The following is a 20,747-nucleotide window of genomic DNA, read 5'->3' on the forward strand; positions in this document are numbered from 1 at the left end:
GACCAGGGGGCAGGGCCAGCCGGCCAACCACTCTTGGCCCCTTCCCCTGTCCGGCCCTGCCCCCATCAGCCCACCCCACCCTGATGGGGGCGGAGCTGGCCGGCCAACTGCCTGTGGGCCTTCCCCCTGGCTGGCTCCACCCTCAATTGGCCCTCCCACCCTTATTGGGGGCGGGGCTGGCCTACCAACCTCCAGCATCCCCTCCCTGCAGCTGCCTAGCCTGATGGCCCCAATTGGGGTGGGCTGGCCGAACCTCACCCATGCATGAAATTTGTGCACCGGGCCTCTAGTCTATATATATAAAAGGCTAAGTGATCGTCCAACTGGCTGACTGGCCAGTACCTATGATGTGCACTGACCACCAGGGGGCAGATGCTCAACGCAGGAGCTGCCAAGCTGCGGTGACTTGGAAGCAGCGGTTCTCGGGTGTCGCACCCCGGAACCAGAGAGGAGGAAGCCTGATATTAAAATATTTCTAATTAATTTCCTTTCAATGTGCACGAATCTGTGCACTAGGCCACTAGTAGGCACATAAGAACCTTCAACTCCAACGCCAACTTTGTTTCCAGCACTGGTTCCTGTCATCTCAAACTCCATGTGTGAAGTTTCCTAAACATAACTGTGTTTCCTAGATCCTTATAAGAACACAGGCTGCTCTTTCTGCCCCAAATACCCTCCTCTACTTTGAAATGTCTGCCTTTGTTAAGTTGGCCCAACTCTCCCTTGGTGCTGTATACATTGTTTTGTTTCAACACTAATGACATGGTTTGTCATGAGGGTTCCCCATAATGCAGCACAGGGCATGGCATTCAGGGGTTGGCCAGCATGTGCTAATGTAATGATTAAGAGGACCAGAGGGAGATTTCTGTCAACTTTTGGTCAACTTGTGACCGCTTTAGTATGGGTGGTTCAATTTCACAAGGACCCAGGTTTGCTTCTCCTAGCTTCCTTGTTTGCTTTGTGATAGAAAGACAGGAGAGATGCCAGAACAGAATGCATTGATTTCAGAAGTGTTCCTCTGGCCTTGATCACAGAATCATGCTTTCCCAAATTACCAAAAATGGTGAAAACTTGCTGGGTTAGTTACCACTCATTAACGATAAGGTGTGTCTCATAGCCGCCCAAGGAACTATGAGCTACTCAAATAGCATGACTTAAAGTAAATGAGTTCACATCCAAAGTCACAAATTCAATGACCATGATGGCCTATAGCCCTGCCAAAGTTTTACTGGGTTACCTATTATTTATGCAAGCCCAAGTAAACAGATGATTATACACAGTGCCATGTGCTAAGATGGGGAAGTCCAAATGCATTGGTGGCCTATCAGAGGAGCGCCTAGCACAGACTCATGAGTCAGGAATTTCTGTTCAGGAGAAATACATTTACATTACATATACTTTCAAGAGAAGGAAAAGTGGCCAGGCGCCCAGTGGCACAGCTGTGTGGGGCATGAGGGCTCTGTGTGAGGAGATGAGGAAGCCAAGGGCAGAATGGAAGATGTTGCCTATTTCCTTAAAGCTGTTAATAAGGAGTCAGCTTTTCTAAAAAATCGGGACACAGCATGGTCATATTCACATCTTAGAACACAAAGGCAGCTATTTACAGAATGACCTGGACAGAGGCAGCTTAGAGATAGGGAACAATTGTAATATTTCAAGAAAGTGGTGAGGAGACTAAAAACAAAAGTAGGGTTCATGAAGAGAGAAGGAAGAAGAGGGATTCTGGAAATATAAAGGAGACAGAAATGACTTGATTGGATAATCAGGGAGAGGAAGACTACGGAGCCATGGACAGGGAGGTGATCCAGTCTTGTTAAATCTTTGTTTCTCTGCTACTGATCTTATTAATTTGGTTACTTTGGGCTACAGGTGACAGAGACCTAGACTGAAACAGACTTAAACAATGAGGACATTTATTTTCTTGCATCAAAAGGAGTCCAGACTGAGGGGCTGGTGGTTCTCAGGGCTCGGCCCCACTTCTCTGCATCTCCTGGCTCTGCAGGCATCTTGGAGAACTTCCCCCTCAGTCTGGGATCAGGCCAATGGCAGCTATTCCAGATGAACAGGAAACTTTTCTGGAATCTCCCAGCAGCCTTTCTCTTGGGTTTTATTGGACAGAATTGGGTCACATGCCCGTACCTGAAGTCCTCACTGGCCAGAAGCCTGGCATTGGTATGAGCAGTGTAGACTAATCATGATCCTCCACCCAACCAGGAACAGCGGTGGTGGTCCTGTTTGGAGGTAGACCTTTGGTGATTCAGGTCTACACGTGAAATGAACCAGACCTGCAGGGATATGTGCCAGACTGTGTGGTGGTGCCCTTTGTAGAACTGCTTTATTGAATTGCCCTTCCATATGCCACCCTTGGCTTTTTGATATGAGGTCTACTGGAAGCTTGTTGTCAAAATGACCATTCTTTAGGGACCCTAAGGAGAAGTTCATGTCCTATCTCGGTTTCAGGACCACTTATGTTTTCCTTCAGCAATTGTCTTAGTCATCTATTGAAAACTGAGTTTCTTTTTCACTGACACTAAAGATCCAAATGTATGCTTTCCTGTGGATAAATATCTGGGTCTTTCATTATACATTTTTGTCTCAGTCCCACTTCTTGCCTCTATTTTATATTCCTGGCCTGGTTTTCTTCTTTCCACACACCTTCCACTTTCCACCTGAAGTTATTTAAGGGACAATGTGAAATACAAATAAATTAGTTAAACATGTTAGTCTTAATATTACTAAGAAAAGGGGAGCTCTCTTTTTCTGCCTTATCATCTCTTTAGCAGCTCTATGAGCCACTGCTGTTTGTTCTGGTGCAGGGAACACTGGCATCAGGGACTTGGAGTTTTGGTCCTGACTCTGCCAGCAAATCACTATACCCTTTGAGCCTCCTTTTCCTGTTATGGAGCTCACTGGGAAGTGGTGAAGAATAATAAGATAAGCACCATACACGTGGGCCAGGTGCTTTATCAGCACAGTAACAGGCATAATTGTGGTGAGAGTTCTGCTGAAACGGAACAGCCCTTGGGTTTCAATGGGCAAAGAAGGGCAATCGAGAGCGGGCAGACAGCTCAGGGGGCAGGTCCAAATTCTTGCTAGACCATGAACTCTTGGCCAGTCAGGGAGATTATTATTCCGGAAGTGATGTGTTGTTGTGGGTAGAGAAGGAGAAAGCAAAGGCTTCGAACTGATGACTTTCAGCTAGAAGAACATCTGGAAGCGATTCTGAAGCCGGAGAGGGGACCAGTGGGAGTTGACGGCCTCTGGCATCTCACTGCTTTCCTCAGCCCCCCTTTCAATGGTCAGGCTGACGGCCATGAGAGCTATACTTCAGGGAGCTTCATTCTCCTGGACTTACAGTTCTAGTCCCCAGTGTCTTGTGGAGGTGACCTCTCCCCTTCCCTCCTTCCCTCCTTCCTTCCTCCCTTCCTTCCTTCCTTCCTTCCTTCCTTCCTTCCTTCCTTCCTTCCTTCCTTCCTTCCTTCCTTCCCACTCCTCTCAATTCCATTAATCCAACATGTAGAATACAGTTAGCCTTCATATCTATGAGTTTCATATTCACAAATTTAACCAACCATGATCGGATTGAAAATATTCAGAAAAAAAGTAGGTCTTGCATTGTTGCTAGACCATCGATGGTTGCTGGGTTCATTTGTACTGAACATTATAGACTGTTTCCTTGTCATTATCCCCTAAACAACACATATAACAATTATTTACATAGCATTTAATTTTATTAGGTATTATAAGTAATCTAGAGATGATTTAAAGTATACAGAAAGATGTGCACAAGTTATATGCAAATACTATGCCATTTTATATAAAGGACTTGAGAATCAGCAGGTTTTGGTATCTGTGGGGCTCCTGGAACCAACCCTCTGCAGATACCGAGGGAAGATCATATTTACTAATTGCCCAGCACTGTGCTTGGCAACTTCCTTGTGAAGCCCACTTTCTGGGCAGGTTATTCTGATACTTAGGAAATAACAGGGGGTGGGAGAGTGAGTGGAGGTTTTCAAGGCTGCACCCTCTGTAACTGACCAGCAGCTACTCAGACCAAGAGCCTTATGGGAGCTTCACAGCACTGGAACAAGCAATTAAAAGATTTGTGGGATCTTCTTATTTTGAGATTAAAAATCAAGATTATTGGACATAGACAATAGGGTGGTGAAAGCATGGGGACAGGCTAGAACGGTCAATGGGGGGAAAAAGGGGACATATGTAATACTTTCAATAATAAAGATTAAAAAACAAAATAAAAATTATGGTGGTATCTGTCTTCACACATTATATAGTGTATATATATACACACATATATATATATACATATATACATATACATATATATATATATATATATCCATTAGGCTAAATCCGTGGTTGGCAAACTGTGGCTCGCGAGCCACATGCGGCTCTTTGGCCCCTTGAGTGTGGCTCTTCCTAAGCCTTAGGAGTACCCTAATTAAGTTAATAACAATGTACCTACCTATATAGTTTAAGTTTAAAAAATTTGGCTCTCAAAAGAAATTTCAATCGTTGTACTGTTGGTATTTGGCTCTGTTGACTAATGAGTTTGCTAACCACTGGGCTAAATCATTCCTTAAAAAAACACCTTGAATTTGTTAGAACTGGCTATTTGGACAAAACTATCTACATTTTGTAGGAGATTTGACTTTTGTTATCAGATCCCTCTTGGCACTAGGCTAGAGATTGGAGATCATTTAGAGCAGTGATTCCTAAACTTTAACAGGTCTTGTTGCAATGTAGGTTCTGATTCAGGAGGTCTGGGGTAGAGGCCAAGACCCTCTATTTAACAAGCATGTGCACTGTCTGCTTGAGGCTGCTGGTCTGTAGACCCCATCTTGACCAAGGATGGATTAATTAGATCAAGGCCTCTCAACTGTGGCACACTGACATTCTGGGTCTGGCAATTATATGTTGAGGGGACTGCCCTGTAACATTAGAGACCATTAGCAGCATCCCTGGCCTCTGCCCACTAGATTCCAGTAGCACCCATACCCCAAGTGTAACAACCGAAAAATGTCTCCAAACAATGCCAAATGTCCCCTGAGGGCAAAATAATTCCCAGTGGAGAACCACTGGATTCGATGACTTTCAAAGATGCTCCCAAGTCCACGTTTCTATAATCAAAAGTCCCTATCAAAACTTCTTACTTTGAAAACACACGTGTCACTAAGCCTGGAAAAGATGCCCCCAGGGCTGGTCTCATTGTCCTTATAAAGGTATAAGGTCACAGAGAAAACTGTCTTCATCACAGCCACATGCAGCAGCAAACCCCCACCCCGACCCACAAGCACAGGCTGGGCGAAGTGGCACTTGCACCCTGGTGTGTGGTGTGAATGTGTGGGGGTGGCAGGGAAGGCATGCCTGTTTTACCTGTACAGATGCTCCCTGACCAGGACAGATGTGAGCCTACCTGCTGGAACAAGTGCCCTTCACCCCTGCTCAGCAATGGAGCTCTTCCTCAAGAGGCAAGAAGGCAATTCATCCAAATCAGCAGAATGCGTTCCTTTCTTTACAAGGGGACTTTGCTCCCATTATCCGAGGGACCTAGCGGGTGTGTGAGGGCTTTAAACGGGACTGGATGAGCGGCCGATTGCTCAGTGCACATCAGGACCCTGGCAGAGGTCCAACAGTAATTGAAAGACAGGCACGTGGGTCCCGCCCAGGATGGTGGAGAGCCTAGAGATTGAAAGCCACAGCAAGAGTGAGCAGAGAGGATGATTATGAATGGCTATTGCCTGTTTAATTGAAAATGCGCTATTAGCTTTTATTGCTCTGAAGGAAAGATGAGACAGGATTTCAACAGTTGGACAAACTACTGTGCTTCCCATGTAACGAAAACAAGTCTTCAGGTGGCAAGTTCCCTGTACAATGATAGAGGAAGCTCCAGAGAGAGCCCCAAGTGGGAATAGTGTGCGTGTGTGTTACGTTGAAAAAAATGGGAGGATGATCTCAAACGCTTAAAAGGGTTTTCTTGAAGGAGAAGGAAAGACTAGAAGGGACAAGCATAGAAGCTAGACTTCTTTAAATATGTCTTTTTTTTCTTAGATATTTGACCTTGGAACTGTGTGAATTAAAAAGATAACAGACTTTTAAAATATATATATTTTATTGATTTTTTACAGAGAGGAAGGGAGAAGAATAGAGAGTCTGAAACATCGATGAGAGAGAAACATCGATCAGCTGCCTCCTGTACACCCACTCCTGGGGATGTGCCCGCAACCAAGGTACATGCCCTTGACCGGAATCAAACCTGGGATCCTTCAGTCCGCAGGCCGATGCTCTATCCATTGAGCCAAACCGGTTAGGGCCAGACTTTATTTTTTAGAGTAGTTTTATGTTCACAGCAAAACTGAGGTGAAAGCAGAGAGTTTTCACATACTTCCCACCCACCCCACAGAAGTACAGCCTCCCCCATTAGGGACATCCTGCGCCAGAGTGGGACAACTGTCACACGCCATGATCCAACATGTCATTACCACCCAAAATGTACAGTTCAGAGTGGGGTTCACTCTTAGTGTTGTATGTTCTATGGCTCTGACAAGTGTAAAATGACATGTATCCATCATTATAGTATCATACAGGATAGCTTCACTGCCCTAAAATGCTGCTATGTTCTGCCTATTCATCCCTCCCACCCCTGGCAACCACTGGTGTTTGTCCAGAATGTAAAATAGTTGGAATCACACAGTATGTATGCAGTCTATCAGGTTGGTTCCTTTCACTTATCAATGTGCATTAAAGTTTCTTCCATGTCTTCTGTTGCCAAGTAAATATTTTACCAAGTCATAAACAAGATTAAATTTGAAAGGAGAAATCTTTACAAAATGAAAAAACAAAATGATACCAATGAACTTAACTTTCCAAGTGACTTTAAAGCACAGCAACTTGACTGGACATCCCAAGTTGGACAAACCCTAAGGACAAAATAACTGCAAAAAATTGTTTTTAACAATTTTCAACACTTGGTATTATATAGTAGTTTGTTTTGTTTTGAGGTAGTGTTGGTACTGTTATTCTGAGGTTGTCAGGTATAGAATGTGGAGTAAAGCAAACAGGTTATTAGTGATAGTCTATCCTTCCTGATGTTCTGTATCCTTCCTGATGTTCTGAAAGCCAGGATTGTCAGTGTGGAAGAGAGGGGGTAGAAGTGGAAGATAGACGAGGCTAAGTAAACAATTGCAATTCCGGATATGAGTTGACAGTAGCATTAGGAGCTCATGGGGTAGGAAGTATTTTATAGATGTGTATTTCCTAGCTGTCCCACCATAAAAACCTAAAGCCAGTGACCAACCCAGAGCAATGAGCATCCCTGGTGTCCACACTATGATTTGCAAACTTCTAACAAAATAAAACAAAACAAAAACCAGCCCAGGGATCCTTGGAGAATGAGCTGATTCCACATCTGTCCCAGGGAATGTACAAGGTGAGTCTGGAACATGTCATTATAGCAAATAGGGAGAAGTTACCAAGTTTGAGGGTCATGACAACAGGGCTCTGGTGCAGCCCAAGGAGGCACCACTTGCCAAGGTGGGGCAAGCTGAACATCAATAAGAGTAATTACTGCAGTGCAACATCAATTACGTTTGAATCTGTGCATTCAGAATGGCACTAAAAAGAAAACAAACTGGTCACTGTAGGAGGATGGAGGCAAGTGATCTAAGTCATTAATTTGAAATATTGTAATGAAAAAAGAGTTAAGTATTTAACCACTTTTCTTATATGAACTGTACTGAGGGCTAATGAAATGGTGGATGAAGGGCAGTGTTTCTTATTAGAGGAATTCCTGTTTGTAAATAAAGAACATCACCATTTTGCAGACTCTAATCAAGTAATAGAATTCTCAACAGGTCCACAAGGCATTATCTACCTCAGGATGAAAGAACACACTGCCACCTGCAAAATAGTCTCACAAAAAATAAAAATAATCCATATTATAAATTGATCAAGGCTCTGGATCTCATTTCCCACTGATGGGCCACACAAAGGACAGAGGATCACATTAAGGGACGTTATAGGGATGCAATCTGTAAAACCTAGTGGGAAACTTCACCGGACAAATGCCCTCTTTCTTCAACAACTACATTTCAAGGTAGAGGAGAAACCTATAAATGAAAAAGGCTCAAAAGAAATGTCTACTTCTCAAAATGTGGATAACAATAAAAAACGACTTTAAGAAAGTCTGACATTAATGAGACAATGGGAAATAACACTGACTGGGTATTTGCTGATATTCAGAAATAATTGTTAATGTTGAGGTATAATAGTGGTACCTTTATCTTTTAGAGATACATCCTGAAATACCTGGGGATGAAAGGAGACATGCCTGGGCTGTGTTTCTAAATAACACAGGAGGGGAAAGCAGTGGAGGTGAAGTGGGGGGTGAAAGTGAAACAAGATTGGCCGAGAGTTGATTTATCGTTGCTGAAGCTGGGAGAGGGTTCATGGGGAGTCACTGAACTGGTTTGTCTCTTGTATATGTTTGAAGCTCTCCATGATAAAAAAAGGGGGGGGGAATAAATGTAGGTGTGGGCAACATAGGTCTACAGTTGTAATACAAATAAATAAGACAATGATTAATAAATAATAATGCAAGAATAAACTCCGTGTTTGGCACACTCACAAATGTAAGCCTACCTTTGCCCACCCCTGCACTGTCCAGTGCATATGGAAACCACAGGCCCCAAAGGAAGAAGTGTCTTTGCCTCTATATTCCATTTGCTTTCAGGCTCTCTCACCATTCAGTACCTGATCTGTAACCGGGGCCTGGACGGAGCCTTGAGGATCATTAGTAATGGTTCTCGTTCCGCAGAACAGCATGATGGTTAAGAGCGTGGACTTGAGCCGAGTGCATTGCTCCAAACACCGGCTCTGCCATTCCCTCACTGCGTCATGTTGCACCAATTAGTCATCCTCTCTTACCCTCAGTTCCCTCCTCTGGGAAGTGAGGCTAATAGAAATACCACTGTATTGTTGGTTGTTGGGCAGATTAAATAAGCTCACATTTGTCAATCACTAAGGCAGTGCCTGCCACATAGTAAGCACTGAATGTGTGTTAGCTTCCTCTTGTTCTTTCACTATTTCTTCAGCTCCAGCTCAGGGCGAGGAGAGTAGAATAACAAGCGCTAATTAAGCACAGAGCACTATGTGGGTGCTACCTCTGCTTGTGCAGGGAGTGGGGGGAGCCACACCCTAAAGGATGCAGCAGCTAACCAGCACCCACAGTATGGAAAACTGACCCACAAAGAGGGCTGTGTTGGGGCAGGGCCTCCCAGGCCAATGCTATTTCATGTGCAAAGGTGCAGAACCCTGCAAGGCTGGGGCAGAGCTCGGTGGGCCACAGCGGGACAGAGCGGAATTCCATGGGTCCCCAGGATGTTTCTGAAACTGCACCCCCCGGGCAGTGCAGGGACAGATGAAAAGGCACCTTTCCTAAGAAATTACTGGGTGCCAGGCCCTGTTCGCACAGGACCGCAGCGGCCCTGTGATGTTGGCAGGTAAAAGAGCATGAGTCATCTGCCCAAAGCTGTGCTGTTAGTAAGTGGCTAAGCCGGAATTAGAACGCACAGGCCTGTGTGATTCCAAAACCTTCTAGAGCAGTGGTTCTCAGCCTTCCTAATGCTGCGACCCTTTAATACAGTTCCTCATGTTGTGGTGACCCCCAATTTCCTTGTTACAAATTGAACATAATTAAAGCATAGTGATTAAGCACAAAAACAATATGTAATTATATATGTGTTTTCCGATGGTCTTAGGCGACCCCTGTGAAAGGGTCGTTTGACCCCCAAAGGGGTCGAGACCCACAGGTTGAGAACCGCTGTTCTAGAGATTTGACTTCTATCGGATTCTCCCTGGCTCTGGGAAAGTAAAAAACAAACAAACAAAAAAACGTTGATGGCAGTGATCTGCAAGGAGCAGGAAGGACTACGGCTATTTTGATTCTCATTTATATTTTTCAATATTTTATACATTTTCTACTAGGAGCAAGTATTGCTTTCATACTTAGGGAAAAAAAAGAATAACTACATTTTTAATAAAGAGAGGAGAAAAAAGTTTGTTGGATTTGCCTTCACATGAGACTGTGAAAAGATTAGAGATACATTCATCTCTTCTAAGCTAAATAAGTTTAGAACATCTAAAAATGTTTAGAAATGTAGGAAATTTGAGTTTAGAACCTAGGTGGATTCTGTTTTTCATGACTGCACATTGAGATAAATTATCATTTTAAATACTGTATAAAAGAGTTTTTTAAAATATTTTAAAAGAGTACAATAACTGAAAAAGCAGTATCTTAAACTTTATAGTTTTTTTTCCCCTGTTAAAATTTTCTTTAATTGATTGATTTTAGAGAGAGAGAGGAAAGCAGGGATGGAGAGAGGAAAGGAAGGAAGGAAAGAGGGAGAGAGAGAAACATCGATTTGTTGTTCCACTTATTTATGCATTCATTGGTTGATTCTTGTATGTGCCCTGACCAGGGATTGAACTTGCTATCTTAGGGTATCGGGATGACACTCTAACCAACTGAGCTACCCAACCAGAGTAATTTTCCTACTTTTGAAAGTGTTGTACTTTTTCTTTTGGCCGCCAAGATGCCCAAAGCTAAATTTTGGGCTTAGTCCATGTTGTGTAGTACAGACATATCTTGGATATAGTACGGCTTTGGTTCCAGACCACTGCAATAAAGCAAAGTATTGCAATAAAGCAAGTCATAAAGTTTTTGCTGGTGGAGGGTCTTGCCTTCAATTTGTAAAAATATGCAACATCTGTGAAGTACAATAAAGTGCAATAAAATGAGGTATCCCTGTAAATATCTCCTCCCTCTATTCCTTAATTGCCATTATGTTATGCTTGCGTGGATGGTTTTGTTTAGTATGTCTTTATAATAATTTTCCTACCATCCTTTTGGAGAGGGTGTGGGTATAATATTAATGAATGCTCTGATTTGAGGGAAAACCTCTGTGAAGTCAAGAGGACCAGGATTTTTCTCATTTACAGATGACGAGACTGATGCTCAGAGATGGTGATATAACCCACACTTATCGCATTTGAACTAGAACCCAACTTTTCAGACTCCTCATCCAGTACTCCATCACTGTGCCAAGGTAACTAATGGGGCATTAAGATGGCTCCCTGGGACACTTGTCAGGGATGGTGACAGGAAGGGCTATATGCTGCCCACTCCTGGTAACTCCCTATCTGAAAAGGTGCAAACTAGACCAGGTGACATACCCACATTGCTGTTTATCGACTCCCAGGAAGCACATTAGGAACCAGTCAAACAAGACTGCCAAAGTCAATGGTGACAATTAATATTTCCCAATCTTGGTTTCAGAGCAGGGTTAGTTCCTCCAAACACTTACTGCCCTCATTTTTGTCCTGTTTCAGTGACATTTTTTATTCAAACTGCTGTCCCTCTGTAGGTTCCGAGTCTCTGGTGCATATCCCTGGGGAAGCCTTTGCTCTGTGTTCCCCCATGGACCGGGATCTTGCTGCGCTAGTACCACAGACTGGGGCTTATGCAACAGAAATTTATTCTCTCACAGTTCTGGAAGCTGGAAGTCCGAGATCAAGATGTCAGCAGGGTTAGTTCCTTCTGTGGTCCCTCTCCTTGGCTCATAGATGCCATTTCTCCTTGTGTCTTCACACTGTCTTCCTTCTGTCCAAATTTCCTCTCGTTATGAGGAAGTCCATCATACTGGATTCGGGCCCACACTAAGGACCTCATTTTAACTTGATTATCTCTATAAAAGAGGTCACATTCTGAAGTGCTGGGGGTTATGACTTCAACATGAGAATACTGGGGGATATATTCAGTCCATAACACCTGCCCTTCCGAGGTTTGGGCCACAGCTACTGCAGAGGCCTGCATTGCCAGGTGGCCCCAGGCTGGCCAGGGTATACCCACTCTTCTTTTTTTTTTTTTTTACCAGCCTGCCAGTCAGACAAATTAGAACCCCAGCTCCACCACTCACTGGTGGGGTGACCTCTGGCAATATCCTCCACCTGTCTGAGGTTTGGTTTCTTCATATGAAACCACCACCTACTTAATAGGATTGTTGTTAGGATTAAGAGTGACACGTCTGTAAAGTGCTGGTACCTGGGAGGAGCTCGCTGAGAGGAGGCTATGGTTGATACTTAAGCAAATCACCAGCTTTTGCAAGGAGATGCCAGGCCTGTTCTACCTCTGAGCTGATGGGTCAGTCACACATAAAACAAAATTTGTCCGGAACAGTCTCTGGGCCGCCTCCTCCAACATTCTCCAAGTTTCAGAGCTCAGTTCAACGTCTATGTTCAAAGAAAGAAGTTCTCCCTCAACTTCTCTCCTGCCTAGTGACTTCAAATCCTAATAGTGGGTTTGGGCCCTGAATCAGGAGTAACGCTGCTCCGATCTCTAAGGCTTAGTTAGCAACAACTCAGCCTCATTTCTTCACCATGGTTCCCTTCACAGATCATAGGTGTGGTGGTTGATTTGTGTGTGTGTCGTTCCAGCTTCACTGAGCCATAGGACACCCAGATACTTGGTCTAACATTACCTGGAATGTTTCTCTAAGAGTGTCTGGATGAGATTAACATTTGAAGCAGTAGACTGAGTAAAGCAGGTTGCCCGCCCTAATGTGGGTGGGCCTCATCCAATCACTTGAAGGCCTGAGTGGTACAAAAGGCTGACCTCCCCTGAATAAGAGAGGATTCTTCCTTCCTGACAGCCTTTGAACTGGGACATTGGCTTTTTTCCTGCCTTTGGACTCAAATTGAAACATGTCTCGAGCCTGCTGACCTTCACACAGAACTACACCATTGGCTCTGCTGGGTCTCCTGCTTCCTGACCCACCTGAGATCTTGGGACTTGCCAGCTTCCATAATCTTGAGCCAGTTCCTTAAAATAAATCTTTATACCCTCTCTTCTCTCTCTTCCCCTCCTTCCCCTCTCTGATGAACCCTATTGGTTCTGTTTCTCTGGAGAACCCTAACACAACAGGCAAATCCAGGTGACTACCTCCAGCATACCTGTAGGTGCCACCACCCCCATCTCAAGCAGTGAGTCCACATTCCAGCAAATTCTAATTGACAATGACTTTAAGGAACTACTGTAGACATTGTTCTCATTTCTTCCAAACAAGAGGAGGGTGCTCCTTCTCAGCCTTGATGGTTCCCCTGTAATATGCACAGCACCCCCATCTGACGTGGGAGATGGCATGGCTTTCCCCTGACTTGTAGAGGGCAGTGCAGAGTGAAAGATGAATTTTCTCAAGTTACATGCAGACAAGGAAGGAGCATGCTCCAGACTTTTGTTCCAAACCTTTAGCTCTTCAACGTCCGTGCAGCATGACAAGCCCCAGACCCTTGCTGGACATCAGGCTGGTCTGTGACATGCCCCTTCATAGATCAAGAGCAAAGCTCAGCTGGTCTGGGGAGGGGCAACCCTCTCCCTCTTCTGCCGATGTGAGTCTTACCTCACTGCATGGACCAAGGGCAGCAGCACATGACTGCCCAGGTAGAGAAGTGACTGTTGCACCTGTGCTCCTGAGTAGAGCCTAAACAAGCATCTCAGAGCCACTTCTCCACATGGATCTGGGAGAGAGAGCAGGGCAGAAGATGGTTTCATGTGGTCAAAAGGAGCAGTCTCAGAGTACTGAAGGCATGGCCTTGGATCCATCAGTTGGTGAGGAGGGAATGGGAAATGATGGGTGTGCTGGCCAAGGGAACTGCATGGTTGACAGCAGAACCCAAGGCCAGGCTCCTCCGGCTCTGTCCCAAGGTGTGCATTACCCAGAAACTTGCGAGGTCAGAGGGGACTGACATGGTCTCAAACTATACAAGTGCCAAGAGAATGATGAATGTGCACTCCAAACTCTGTGGGGAACCCCCTTCCAGATTCGTCACCATGGGGACATGCATACAGTTATGAGGAAGAAGACCAGAGAGCGAATCAGGAAAAGGAAACTTCATTATTTTCATACCATGTGAGACCAGCTTGCTTAAAGTGGCATTACACTCCACTGAAACACTGGACAGGTATTTATGACCCTAACTCTCAGCCAAGCCCGGTCACACCCACTCTGCTTGATGCTCAGCTGTGGTCTTGGCTCAGACAATCCCCCTAAAGGCAACACAGGCCGTCCCAGCAGTAGGAGCATTTGGCTGGCAGGACAAGACAGGCAGGTTCGGGTAAACATCATGCTACCTTTTTACAGCCCCTGGCTTCCTCCCATCCTGTCTCCTCTCTAATCCCTGACAGCCAGTAACCTCTCCATTTCTATAATCTGTCATTTCAAGAACGGAATCATGCCGTAGATAACCTTTTAGGACTGGCTCTTCTCACGCAGCGTCATTCTCCAGTCACAGGTCGTCGCGCGCACCGGCTGTTCCTCCCACCTTTCTGCTGAGCAGCACTGCGGGGCCTGGATGCACCACCACCAATCGGTTTGCCTGATGGAGAGCATCCAGGCTGTTTTCAGTCTTGGGCTATTGTGTATAAAGTTGCTCTAAACATTGGTGAATAGGTTTCTGAGTGGATATTAATTTTCCTTTCTCTGGGACAAATGACCAAGAGTGCAATTTCTGAGTCACATGGTTTTTACATGCTTAGCTTTTTAAGAAACCGTCCAAGTTTTTTTTGCAGAGTGGCTGTGCCACTTTACTTTCCCATGAGCAATGGACGAGTGATCCAGTTTCTCTCGCCAGCGTTTGGTGGTGTCACTGTGTGTGATGTTAGTCATCCTCACCAGTGTATGTGTATGACCTCTCATGTGGTTCTGATCTGCCTTGTCTTCATGGCGAATGATGTTGAGTACCTTTTCATTATATGCCACCTGTCTTTCCTTTCCAGTGAAATGCTCAAGTTGCTTGCCCGTGTTCTGAGTGGATTGTCCAGAGAATTATGCTGAGAAAGGAGAGCCAGTCCTAAAAGTAAACATTTTTGCTCTGAGAAGACCCTGTTAGGAGGATGAACAACAAGCTACTGACTGGGAGAAAATTTTTGCAAACCAATATATCCAACAGAGGACGAGTTACCATTTTAAAGCGTACAGTTCCATGGCTTTAAGTGTATACACATTATTGTGTAACCAGCACCACCATCCATCCCTACAACATTTTCATCTTATCCAACTGAAACTGTGTACCAGCTCAACACTAACTCCCCATTTTCTTCTCCCCACCATCCTGCTGCTATGACTGTAACTGCTTTAGGTGCCTCCTATGAGTAGGATCATGCAGTCTTTATCCTTTTGTGTCTGGCTCATCACACTGAGCACAATGTCCTTAAAGTTCATTCATGTTGTAGCCCTGGATCCTTTTGGTAGGAAGGTATTTAGAGAACAGGATTTGGACATTTAGGGGTGATCATTAGCTACTGGCTTGGTCATTGTTTTTAGGCCTTTTCAGTGAACAAAGTTAAGAAATAGTGTAGATGTTTAAGAAAAACTTATCATGAGTTCAAATTGGTATTTCCACATCAAATTCAAAACTAAAGGGCTTTAATTTAACTTTTTTGGTCTTATAATGAATTATTTTTTAATATATATTTTATTGATTTTTTACAGAGAGGAAGGGAGAGGGATAGAGAGTTAGAAACATCGATGAGAGAGAAACATCAATCAGCTGCCTCCTGCACACCTCCTACTGGGGATGTGCCTACAACCAAGGTACGTGCTCTTGACCGGAATCGAACCTGGGACCCTTCAGTCCGCAGGCCGATGCTCTATCCCAGTGATGGTGAACCTTTTGAGCTTGGCGTGTCAGCATTTTGAAAAACCCTAACTTAACTCTGGTGCCGTGTCACATATAGAAATTTTTTGATATTTGCAACCATAGTAAAACAAAGACTTATATTTTTGATATTTATTTTATATATTTAAATGCAATTTAACAAAGAAAATCAACCAAAAAAATGAGTTCGCGTGTCACTTCTGACACGCGTGTCATAGGTTCGCCATCACTGCTCTATCCACTGAGCAAAACCAGCTAGGGCTTTTTGGTCTTATAGATGCAACTTTGTTTTCTCCCATGACAAAAACTTGACTTCCAATGATATCAACATAATTACTCACTTTCTTCAGCAATAAACATATAACAGTCTCAGAATAATAATACAATCTCACAAAAACAAAACACTACTTCCACAAACAAAACAACTACTGAAAATGGTTTTATTATTCGTTGGTTTATTTCCACTACTTTTGTCCTTAGGGTACATCCCACAGGGATGCACAGTGAAATTCCTATAAAGTCATTTGAAAAAATTCCTGTGTATTTGTCACCAATCTTCTATTGGCTTATGTTCATTTATTTCATCTGCCTTCAATTTTTAGGAATTAAAAATAAATATTATGGAAATATTCGCATGATTCTAAAGGTAAGTATATAAAGCAAATTATATTTGGACAGGTTTATTTTCTAACCCTGTCTCCTATATCTCATTCTCTATCCCCCTATAGGTAATAACTTAAAACATTTTTTTTCTCTTCCATCTAACAAAATAAATGTGGCCTGGCCAGCATGGCTCAGTGATTGAGCATCGACCTGTGAACCAAGAGGCTGCAGTTTGATTCCTGATTAGGGCACATGCCCAGGTTATGGGCTTGATCCCCAATGCGGGGCGTGCAGGAGATAGCCAATCAATGATTCTCTCTCATCATTGATGTTTCTATCTCTCCCTCTCCCTTCCTCTCTGAAATCAATAAAAATATAATTAAAAAATTTAAAAAAACCAAATGTGTTTATTTATATATCCCTCCTTTCTTAAATAATGGGGAGTACACTATTCACACTTTTCTTAGTTTTGTGTTTTTCACTTACAGTTTCTTGAAGATCACTCCAAGCAGTATACAGAGATGTCAATTCCTTTTTATAGCTACACAGTCCTCCACTGGGTAGATGTACCATAGTTTATGTGAACGATCCCCTGTTGATGGAAATCAAATATTTTTTTGAATGGTGTTTTTACACAGAGTAACTGTCACATGGTTAAACAAATCCTCATGGTCATTTCATAAGTTACCTCTCAATGTTCCATCCTCAGTCTCCGCAGCTTTCTCCATGCCAGGGGCTGGCTCTGTTTATGGCTACTACCTAGAATTAGTTAGTTCCCAGGTAGCAGATATGCCTGATGAGGTACTAACTGGAGTTTTATGATTTGTGTCTTTATTTCTATTGTTGACACTGTTACAGATGTTCCCCTTCACCCTCCCTTTGCCCACCTCCACCCAGCCCATGCCCCACCTTCCCTCTGACCATCACCACACTGTTGTCTGTGTCTATGGGTTATAAATACACATTCTTTGGCTGGCTACTAACTAGAGTTTTAATTTCAAAGTTATTTCAAAAACAATTTTCCCAAAGGGGGAATAGGCAGTTATTGCTTAATGAATATGAAGTTTCTGTTTGGTATGATGAAAAGTTTTGTGGATGGATGGTGATGGTTGCACACAATGAGAATGTACTTAATGCCACTGCACTGTGCACTTAAAAATGATTAAAATGGTAAATTTTATGTTATGTATACTTACCTCAACTTAAAACAGAATAAGGCTTATGGGAAACACTAAAGAAATTACTAAAAAACAGCCATAAATATTATTTAAAAATATTTTTATTGATTTTAGAGAGGAAGGGAGAAGGAGAGATAGAAACATCAATGATGACAGACTCATTGATTGGCTACCTTCTACACACCCCACACTGGGGATCGAGCCCACAACTCAGGCATGTGCCCTGACTGGGGATTGAACCACGACCTCCTGTTTCATGGGTCAATGCCCAACCACTGAGCTACACCAGCCGAGCATAAATATTAATGTTAAAAAATTTCTCCAATACATTGTTACTTTAATATATAACTTTATATTGAAATTAAATTTCAATACAAAAACTAAATGAGTTTTTTTGTTGTTGTTGTTAATCCTCACCTGAGTATATATTTTTTTCATTGATTTTTAGAGAGTGGAAGGGTGGGGGGGAAGAAAGAGAGGGAGAGAGAGTGAAACATGGTTGTGAGAGAGACACATCAATTGGTTGCCTCCTGAATGTGCCCTGACCAGGAGCTGGGAAATCAACCCTGCCACCCAGGTACATGCTTTGACTGAGAGAATCAAACCCATGACCCTTTGGTGCGCGGGCTGATGCTCTAACCCCTGAGAAACACCGACCAGGGCTAAATGAGGTTTTTAATTGATATGAATGTGTGTCATTGCAGTCAATAGTAGATGTCCTCAACTTAGAGATGGCTCCTTTCTCCACTGGTATAATAAATGAGGGTTGGTCACCTTCCAAGCGGAATCTTATCTGACAATGACATTGGTACAGATTACTCTCCAAGTTTAATGATGAGATAGCAAGTTAGCTCTTCCTAGACTTTTATTTATGTTACTACTTGGTGACTTGAGTTTTATGGCTTCTCTATGAGGCATTTATGAGTAGGAAATCCAGCTCAGTGACAAAGGAGATAATATCTTATATCTATTCCTGTTGATGTCAAAGTCCAGGGTGGGGACGTCAGACCCTCAGGGCAAACGAATATAGAAAAATTTCTTAGGCCCTAGATCTCGATCCACTAATGAAGGGGCTGTAGCCTCTGGTGAGTTTCTATAACACTTCACCTTCTCTTCACGACCTGTCTCCATCTGTGAAATATAGCCTCACCATGGAGAGAGAACATTTCAAAGGCATCAAAAGATCCTGGGCATCTGGGTGCTCCAGATGTACACACCGTCACATTTCCTCAACTGGTTATGTACAAGGACAGCCTTTAAAACCCTTCAAGTAGGAAAGCCAGCCGTTTCACTTCTTGTGGGAAGAATCCTCTTCCTCCACCACTGGAGCCACATGGGGCCGAGTGACAGGGCGCTGACTCACCTGCTGGGTCACCGGGCACACGAGAGGTAGGCCTGGCCCCTGCAATCTGAGCCAGCACTTGACTTGGGTTCAGTGTTTGTGATAACACAGGGCACAGGGAGTGTGAGCACATGTGGCCAGCGAAGCACGGCCGGGGCAAAGGACCGCCTTGTCCCAGAGTATGCATCTTGAAGCAGCAAAGGTGATGACACAGGTGAAGCCTGGATACAGTTGAAGGGGAAAAGCCAGAGGTAATACGGTGTCTATGTACACGTGGGGAACGACAGAGCCAGACCATGGTGCGACAAAGCATTTATCCAAATTCTCCGGGAGGTCTGTTCCTCACACCTACCTGCCTCTTGACATCTGTATTTCGGAAACTTACACAAAGGCAGAGAAACTGGTATAAAGATTTCCCGTATACCCAACCTCTGCCTCAAGAATTACCAACATTTGTCAATCTTGTTTCATGGACTTACCCTCTTTTTTCCCCTCCTCAGGTATTTTAAAACAAAGTTCATATACCACGTTTTTTCACTCCTGAGTATTTCAATATCCTGTCCCTCCCAGGACTGTTAAACAATAAATACCCAATATTCACTACCAGAAAATCAGCATATTTTTAATACAGATGTGGTACAGAATGTTTAATTACAGCAGGGCAGAGATTCCAGTTAAATAAAATTAAAAACCTTTATTTTCCCAAATATAAAATTACTAAATTAATGTCTCAAAAGAAAATATAACATGGTGAAAGCTTTAAACCACACCATTGTTCACCACAGGATTTATGATTTACCAATGACATACTCCACCACTTTGGCAAAAGGATGAACTTTTCAAAAACAGTTTAAAAACCTAACATAGCAAAGACTGTGTACACCTCCATATTGCACTTTTTTATGTACAAGAATAAAACAGTAAAGTCAAGTGTCTTGCATATACTAAGAACAGCACAAATCTGTCACAATTAAATTTAATGCAGAAGCTCATGTGAGGAGTATTAAAAATGTAGAAACGTAACACACGTATGTACAGAACGCCGAGACTGTATTAACAAACTTTATGTACATGACAATACACTGCAGTACTTTAAACTTTTTTAGCATAGTTGGGTATATTAATAGAGGCCTTTGGTTCTAAACTGCTTGACTAGTTTGAAGCTCACATAGTTTCTTAAGCGTTTCTGTTTGTTTTTTTTTTAGACGCAAGTAAGTAAGTATAAAAGCACTAAACCTCCTGGTTCACTGGTACAAAAATTACAGCGGTCAGATCCCTCAAGTCATCAAAAACTAATCACAAAAATAGTTCTTGTATTCAACCTGAATGTGCCACAGGAAAAAATATTTTCAAGATTTCCCAGCTTAGCCTAGAGGCAAAGGGCTACCCCAGCCTCAATTTCAGTGCTATGTCCCTGCTATGTTCATTCCAGAACACTCGTTTTCTCTAGGCCATTTATCTTAATACTACTTTGTAAGGAAGAATAAAATCTAGCTTCAGTGTATGAGGGTCCACCACACGCCTCTGTTAAGACATCATGAAAACTTGGAATATTGCCAGAGAGATTTAAAAAAAATATGTGCCCTCTCCTGACTCCTCTAGAAAATCTGCTATGAAAGCACAGTTCTCTGTTTCCTCCCTCTCCCATTCCCCTGGTTCCTCCTTGTGCTCGGTCTCCCCGTGTCCTGCACGAGCCCAGTGATTAGCTTTGGAAATCATCCTGAGTTTGCAAATGACAAAGCAGGTCCCCACACGCGGTCCATGAGGCGGATCACAGAACCGAGGACGAGCTGGTCATCCCGTGAACCATTGTGCTTGTTGGAGTCCCACTGATGGCATTGAAGATGTGAAGGGAATTCGGTAAAACGCTCGTCTTCTCCTCCAGGGGGCAGATC

At 43.4% G+C, this 20,747-nt stretch overlaps 1 protein-coding gene across 13 annotated transcripts in view; it reads right to left on the reverse strand.

Annotated features, from left to right (window-relative positions):
* Nucleotides 1-19,448: 19,448 nt before the first annotated feature.
* DOCK9 (dedicator of cytokinesis 9) overlaps nucleotides 19,449-20,747 on the reverse strand; it is a 154,227-nt gene continuing 152,928 nt past the window's right edge. For 9 of the 13 annotated variants that reach the window (XM_023764196.1, XM_014466081.2, XM_023764190.1 and 6 more), the window contains one exon: nucleotides 19,449-20,746. In XM_023764196.1, coding sequence (XP_023619964.1) covers nucleotides 20,624-20,746 — 123 coding nt within the window. In that variant the 3' untranslated portion in view covers nucleotides 19,449-20,623. The remainder of the gene's footprint in view (nucleotide 20,747) is intronic. The other 4 variants (XM_023764198.1, XM_023764197.1, XM_014466082.2 and 1 more) reach the window with 2 other exon arrangements.

Source organism: Myotis lucifugus, unplaced genomic scaffold (genome assembly GCF_000147115.1).
Source record: "Myotis lucifugus unplaced genomic scaffold, Myoluc2.0 scaffold_320, whole genome shotgun sequence".
In the NCBI taxonomy this organism is placed as follows: Eukaryota; Metazoa; Chordata; class Mammalia; order Chiroptera; family Vespertilionidae; genus Myotis; species Myotis lucifugus.